General features: G+C 37.7%; 1 protein-coding gene across 1 annotated transcript; it reads left to right on the top strand.

The window, feature by feature from the left end:
• The first annotated feature begins 497 nt into the window (after positions 1 to 497).
• Positions 498 to 6,666, top strand: LOC149666738 (uncharacterized). Its single transcript, XM_089841558.1, has 3 exons — positions 498 to 1,208; positions 2,833 to 3,332; positions 3,401 to 6,666. Exons 2-3 carry the CDS (start codon positions 3,041 to 3,043, stop codon positions 3,703 to 3,705), a joined length of 597 nt encoding a protein of 198 aa, XP_089697684.1. The 5' UTR covers positions 498 to 1,208; positions 2,833 to 3,040; the 3' UTR covers positions 3,706 to 6,666.
• The last annotated feature ends 1,266 nt before the right edge of the window (positions 6,667 to 7,932 follow it).

Here is a 7,932-nt window from a genome sequence, read left to right as displayed (position 1 = left end):
TTATGAATACAATGCCGAGCCAACCTGATTATACCATGTCACCCCTAAGTGCCCAAGAAAATGCTGACCTTTATCGGTTAATGGATAGAGAAAATGAACAGAACCAGAATGACTCCATACAACCCTTAAGTACACAAGAAAACTCCGATCTACATCGTTTCATGGATCGTGAAAACAAAGCGAACCTGGATGACTCCATGCCGCTTTTAAGTACCCAAGAAAACCCCGACCTTCATGAACTTATGGACCGGTTCGAGGAAAACCAAGAAGCCGGGCGACAGGATCCCATTACCGAACCACCACAAAACGCACCCATCCCTGAGGAGTTAGAAGTCCCCCAACCCACTTGTTCATATGCGAATATATTTTTTTTATTTATTTATGATTTTTTTATTTATTAAAGGGATAGAATCAATCTTTTGACTACTAATGAAAAGCCAAAATTTTTTTAAATCAGATAGAACCTAAAATGACGTTTTAAAAATATATAGATATTGACAGTTTTAATAACTTAACTATTTTTAATTAATTTTTAAAAGTATTAGTTTCGGCGCCGCCCCGATCACTGCCCCCTCTACAGGCGTTTGCAAAAACACGAGCGAAAAAACTAAATTACTCCCGCGACTTTCCTCTCGCTCGGAGGTACAGTAGATTTACTCCTAAAAGTAGTTTTCATACTATTCTGCATTTTCGCCAAATTAATATAACTCATTTCGATACGGGGATGCTTTGAAAGTTATAAAGGAAGGTAAATAGTTTCACTGTAATTTTGGTGTTCAAAGTAATAGCTTTATTATGTTTAATTAGAATTAAAAATATGTTAAAGCTTAGATTAGGGCCATTAGGCTAAAATATGGCCATACCATTATTATACATGGAAGCTAAGCCTTTGCCAAAATAGCGCAAAAATGTGGTGTTTTGGATATTACCTGTAACAATTTTGACAAATCTCTATCATCCTTACTCTACAACGTAACCGAGAGTTAAGAGAACAATGAAAAATCAGAAATATGTTTACAAAGGTCTTCTCAAATCTGCGCCGCTTTTCGCCAGTGATAGTGACGGCAAAGAGGAGGGAAATAGGGACGGTGAAAAGCTACTATACAGTGGTCTAGAGCTCCCTTCATTCTCCTATTTCCAAACAACCAATGAATCAAGAGACATTTGCAACGTCTTAGTGTGAAAAACAAGTTGGGCGTTATTTCGCGGTTAGTTTGAATTTCAAAATATCTAACGTACTTTTCTTAATTTTATACGTTTTAATTCGATTTTTTTTTGGCACACATAATCTTAGGCACATTTTTAGCCATATCGTAGTATACGATAGGCTCTTAGTTTGACCCGAGCCGTCCGTAGTAGTAGTAGTAGTGGCCGGGGTTGTCGCTTCGTTATCGTCAGATTTTAGCTTAAAAGGAACTTTATATTACCACAACCCACTCATAGGGGTTACTGGGCTCGGTGAGAGATTTAATCTTAATTAAACTTTTTTCAGGTCAGACCCGGGAATCGAACCCGGGTTGCTGGCGTAGTAGACATCCATTCTACCAATGAACCATAGAGACTTGATAGAAACCCCGAGTTTTTTATTATTTATTCTTATCTCTAAAATGTCGGGGTGATGTGAGGTGGGGTACCTCTTAATCTGTGGGGTCGGAAACTTTTGAATTTTTATCTGTGGGGTCGGATACTTATGAATTTGTATTTTTGGGGTTGTTATATTTATTTTCTTTTTATGTATGTGCTAATTAAATAGATAACGATTTTCCCCGTTTCCTACCGCGCTCCTCATGTGTTTCGTTCTCGTTCGGTAGCTATCGTCATCTATGTTATGTTTTACTGGAACGTTTTGGCGGTTAATTCAAATGTGGGTTTAGATAGAGCTAACATAGTGTTAAATGAAAGTTATGCGTTTGATCATTTTAGCATTGCTAAAGGTAATTCGAGGGGATAATCACTAAAATGCGTAATCACTATAACCAGAAGTGGTATGAGACTAGAAGTGAAGGGCTCTAGCATTGGTAATAGATCCTGGCACTAGTGAACAAATTTGAGGATTTTATGCCGCTTCCATCGCGCCTACACTACTGAGAAAAAAATTGGTCGAGTTCCAAAAACATTTCCTACCCCCTTCCCCTCAACCTAAAGCGGCCGAACACGAACGCGCTCCTTGAATCTAGTTCGGCCGTCTACCATCGCGAGCGTCTCACGTTTTGGAGGGAAAATTCTGAAACCGCCACTAGAGGGCCAACCGTTTGTGTTTTATCAAGTCTTTTCACTAATGCCGAGTGAAGAATTTGGTTAGCTCAATACTTCTAGTATCATACCACTTCTGCTATAACTAAACTTTCTCTTTCAAACGTTTCTGGGCATAAGTCCTTGTAGATTAGAAATTTATAAGATGCGATAAGTGTGCATCGGCATAAGTCTATGTTGTAAACTCATCGAGGGATTATCACTAAAAACTATCTGTTCTTCGATTCGCCGGAATATTAGAATTACAGCATAAGTAAATTTATACGGTTATAATTTAATCACTGTTTAGAGTAGGGAATCGAGGGGCTATTCACTCTGATTTTATGCACGGTAAATCATTTAAGCATTGAAAAAGATAGCGCTATTCACTCATTAGGGTAAGGTATAGAGGGGTTATCCACTCATTAGGGTAGGGTATAGAGGGGCTATTCACTCGTACGATATGGCTACTATTACGAGCCCTTGGGCCGTCTTGTTTTACCTAAAATTGCCCTCATCTTGTACTAGTCGGAAAACATCGATTCAATCCCTTTAAAGTTTTTTCATTTATTTTATTTTTTTATTTTCTTCGCTCGCAAGATTGTAACAATCTCTATGGTACAGTTATGTGCGATAATCTCCCAATGACCGCGTTTAAATGGATCAGACCTTGCCGTGACTTTACGGATGAAAATATACTAAACCATCCGGATGACGATGACACTGGATACATACTCGAGGTTGATTTGGACTACCCCAACACCTTCAGAACGATCACAAATGCAATCCTCTAGCACCTGAAAGACGCATGATGACAACGGCTGATCTTTCGCCTTTTTCCAAGGATCAGCTACGTGAATTAAATCTGAAACAGAAAGAAAGCTGTCCGAAACTGGTACCATCGCTCTACAAGAAGGGAAACTACGTTGTGCAATACCGCAACCTCAAGCACTACCTATCTAAGGGACTGGTTATCAGCAATATTCACCGCATTCTATCGTTCAAGCAGGGGGCTTGGTTGAAGCCCTTTATTGACTTCAAGATGGCGGCGAACGAGTTCGAGAAAATTTTTTTTAAACTCATGAATAATAGCTTGTATGGTAAGTAACCTAACCTAACCTACCCCTTTATAGTTCTTAAATGTAGTAATCAATATTTCTATTTGTAGGTAAGAGGATGGAGAACCTACGAAGTCTTATATTCTCTACTCTCGTGAACACACCAGAACGTGCAGTCAAGATGGTCAGCTCACCAGCTTTTGAGCGTTTCACAGTCTTTAAAAACGATCTGGTGGCTATCCACCGAGTTCAGAAGACTTTGACACTGAACCGCGCCATCTACACGGGATTCGCAGTTCTCGATCTGTCGAAACTGTTAATGTACGAGTTTCACTATGACGTCATACAGAAACAATATGGAGACCAAGCCAAGCTACCTTTCACAGATACAGATTCGCTAACGTATCATATATAGATTGAAGACCTCTACCGTGATTTCGCGGATAAGAAGGAAATGTTCGACTTTTCCGGATATCCAAAGGACCATCGCCTCTTCAGTGATGTAAATAAGAAAGTCCTGGGAAAATTCAAATGGACGGTATCCCAATCTCTGACTTTTACGGATTCGACCAAAAATGTACTCTATCTTTTCTGCCACCGGTGAAAAGAAAACCGCGAAAGGAATATGCAGGAGAGCAGTGAAGAAGAAACTATGTCATATCCAGTACAAGGAGTGCCTACTAAATGGACAACTAACTATGGCGGAAATGAAACTTTACCGCGTGACTTTACCTATGCCTTCACCGGCATTCCGCTCGCCACGTCACTCACAACCTTTGCACCCGTATTTAAAAACTTTTTGCCAAGGTATGTGGCGTCTCTTTTGAGAAAAGGCATAGCTCAGAGGAAGGCGGATGCGATAAAATTCCCTAACCCGTAGTCGTGCTGCTCTGGATGCCCTCTATATACTGCCAACGAATAGCCAATCTGCGATTTGTTGAAATTCATTTTTGACCCATGTCCAATTTGGTTCAGAAAGTACGCATTGTAGTCCGATTGGTTGAACTCCATTTTCTCCGTTATGACACGCTTCATTAACACTCTAAACGTGAATGATATTTTCGGACGCTTAATAATTATATTTATAGCGACGTCCACATTCTACGAGGCCTAAAATGTAACGTCAAATGTAATTTCAATCGATTGGAAAGTATTTGTAGCCACAGGTAAGCAATGCGGCCTTGTAAAATCTCGGTCAACAGTTTCGGCATCTCGGCCGTGAATGCTAACGATTTTAAGTAGCGGGACGTACACATCATCAACGGGTCTACTCTCTACTACGTCAGAATGAACGAAAAGGGGGTGGAGGCCAGCGTCCAGGTCCACGGAATACGTGGCAGCTCTCGAGTACAAGAAAGACGATGATTTCGAGGGATCTTTGGAAAATCCCAGCATAACGACGAGTTTCCCCGGTATAGTTAGCATATAATTTTCTTTAACATAAACTTCAACACATACGGTCAACGTAACTAAAACTGTACTTGTCGGAAATGGATGCTTCCGTGTCGAAAAACTCATCGCCGACTGAGGGTTTCAGTATAGTGACGTTCAAAGTGTCATCTTCATCGTAATTGAGCGGCTCCAGAAGGTTGCCGGCGCCCAGTTTCTTTGAGTCACCATTCTGTGAAGATTGCTATACCGTTTTTGTTTAAGATTTTCTTCGGCTCCGAAAGATTTAGAACAGGTTTTTTCCCTACTAAATATTGAACGCTTTTTCGGTAAGGTATTCAAATCCTACTCGGGGCGGCTTTGATTTTATGAAATGATGGTCAAAACATTGATTCTAAGCCTCGGTCGCCGTTAATGTTTTTGGTAGCTCGTTTTTTCGCGACAGCTCAGCCTACGTTTAGAGGCCACAAAATTAAGCCTTGGACTTTTAGAAAACAAAATTCAAACTCCTTAGTCAATTTAATTACCCGGTTTTCTTAATTCCTTAAATTAGAAATGGGGCTCGATCTTGATTAATATACTGGACCAATTAATTCTAGCTTATTTTATCCCGTTTGCGGTCGCGATAACCTTGGGATATGTGGGACTCTTGGTGTGCCGTGAAATCAGTACTACTGTGGGATACAATCGACATGAACCGATACATGGATTTAACGTTCCCCGGCCCCTCTAGGGTAACAAACCCCAACATCCGACTAACCCTGTTGAGCATCCTGGGCCTCCCATATCTTTAACATTGATCCCAAAACCAGGAAAAATGAGTCCGTTTGCATCTCGTTCCGGTATATGAGACTTAAAAATCCGCTTCTTACATGACTGTGACTTACAGAGGGCACATGAAGGTACAAGTTCTCCCCAGTCTTTCCATTATTCCAGTTTGAATAGACTCGAATTTGGAAATTGTAGAACATCAACGCCGTAAGGATTGGCAAGCTCGTGCCCGAGCGGAGGCGGAACGGATTAGGGCTACTGTTAGTCATTTGAGAGCCGTACCTAGTGATAAGAGTAATTCTTCCAGGTTACCGAAAGAGGTTACCCCGCTATCAACACCAGAGGAACCCCATCATCATAATATCCCACTTCCCAGAACTTCTTCACCCGTGCCGCGTAATCAGGTACAAGCCACCACTCCTCCTCACATATCCGTCGTTCAGGCAGCCCCATCTAATCCACTGGTAAACTCACACATACATGTCCTACATTGCTTATGAGGACCGAGTTTAAAAAGTCACTTACGGGGACATTTAGAAAATGCAATATCTCCTCCGCTTTTATCGTAAAATCGAAAATATATTTCACTTTTATGACTTGTTTCAAATTGCATCTTAAAATGAATTCCAAATATTTTTAAAGGAAACTTTTACATAATTTTCTTTACATTCTTTATGGGGACCAAAATCTATGACGTATTTCCGGTTAACTTTGTCCCCGTAAGAATAGCAATGCACTTATATTCTCTAAGCTTGAGTTATGGGTAACAAAATGTCTCAATTCAAAAGGAAACGGAATTTAATACGTTAATACGATAAAAATAAGCCGTGATCAAGCAGCTGATATTGTCAAGATTCATTTTGAAAACTTAAAAATAATACTTGTATAAATTTAGAAAAATCATAAATAGTAATACAAAACCTCAAGAAACAAACTATTAAAAACTTAAAACTTGGAACAATGATCCACCTACCAAATGTCAAATAAAATTCAATTAAAATGGTAAATATCAAAATTTTCATCAAGAACAAAAATCATTAAAGAACGTTGGAACAATGGCCTCATTGAGGATGGTAAAATTCAATTTTAGAAACAATTAAAAAATATATAGGCCCTATTAAAAATAAAAATTATTTTTAGTGCTATGTACGATATCATACGAACTTTACTAATTCAAATTTACTAATCAAAAATTAGACGCAAATTGGGTAAATTATAAATTTGAAGTAAAAGATTTTTTTGAATAATACTATACACGACAACCTTCGAAGTTAACTTTTATTCATTCATATGAAAGATAATAAAAAAATGTTGGCAATGGGGTCCCCATAGCGGAAATAGTAATTCAAATTTAAACAAAAAATGTGATTTACTACAAATTTCAATTTAACAGAAAGACATCAAAAAGACGAAGATATTTCTACTTCGTTATACGTTATCTAGATAAATCGCATTATTTTCACTAGAAGCAAAAAACATGAAAAACCGTTGGCTCAAAGGTCCCCGTAAAGGGTTTAAAAATCCAAAATTAGACACAAAATGGTGTAAATTTTAAATTTCAAGTAAAAGGTTTTTTTTGAATAATACTAAACACGACAACCTTCAAAGTTAACTTTTATTCATCCATATGAAAGATAATAAAAAATGTTGTCAATGGGGTCCCATAGCGGATGTAGTAATTTAAATTTAAACACAAAATGTGATTTACTACAAATTTCAATTTAACAGAAAGACATCAAAAAGACGAAGATATTTCTACTTCGTTATACGATATCTAGATAAATCGCATTATTTTCACTAGAAGCAAAAAACATGAAAAACCGTTGGCTCAAAGGTCCCCGTAAAGGTTTTAAAAATCCAAAATTAGACACAAAATGGTGTAAATTTTAATTTTCAAGTAAAAGGTTTTTTTTTGAACACGACAATCTTCGAAGTTAACTTTTATTCATCCATATGAAAGATAATAAAAAAATGTTGGGAATGGGGTCCCCATAGCGGATGTATTATTTCAAACTTAAACACAAAATGTGATTTACTACAGATTTCAATTTAACAGAAGGAAATCAAAAACACGAAGATATTTCTACTTCGTTCTACGATATCTAGATAAATCGCATTATTTTCACTGGAAGCAAAAAACATGAAAAACCGTTGGCTAAAAGGTCCCCGTAAAGGGTTTAAAAATCCTAAATTAGACACAAAATGGTGTAAATTTTAAATTTCAAGTTAAGGTTTTTTATGAATAATACTAAACACGACAACCTTCGAAGTTAACTTTTATTCATCCATATGAAAGATAATAAAAAATGTTGGGAATGGGGTCCCCATAGCGGATGTATTATTTCAAACTCAAACACAAAATGTGATTTACTACAGATTTCAATTTAACAGAAAGACATCAAAAAGACGAAGATATTTCTACTTCGTTAGACAATATCTAGATAAATCGCATTATTTTCACTAGAAGCAAAAAACATGAAAA

The sequence above is a fragment of the Phalangium opilio genome, unplaced genomic scaffold (genome assembly GCF_054372755.1).
Source record: "Phalangium opilio isolate 3A_F unplaced genomic scaffold, DU_Popi_V2 ptg000060l_1, whole genome shotgun sequence".
Lineage (NCBI taxonomy): Eukaryota > Metazoa > Arthropoda > Arachnida > Opiliones > Phalangiidae > Phalangium > Phalangium opilio.
The sequence above is the reverse complement of the archived record's forward strand: the minus strand, read 5'-3'. Positions and strand labels throughout refer to the sequence as shown.

What these genes read in the sequence shown, in the direction of transcription:
- LOC149666738 (XM_089841558.1), top strand. Translation starts at nt 3,041, where the DNA reads ATGATGACAACGGCTGATCTTTCGCCTTTTTCCAAGGATCAGCTACGT. An exon ending in CATGAATAATAGCTTGTATG is followed by an intron (nt 3,333 to 3,400) that starts GTAAGTAACCTA and finishes TTCTATTTGTAG; the next exon opens with GTAAGAGGATGGAGAACCTA.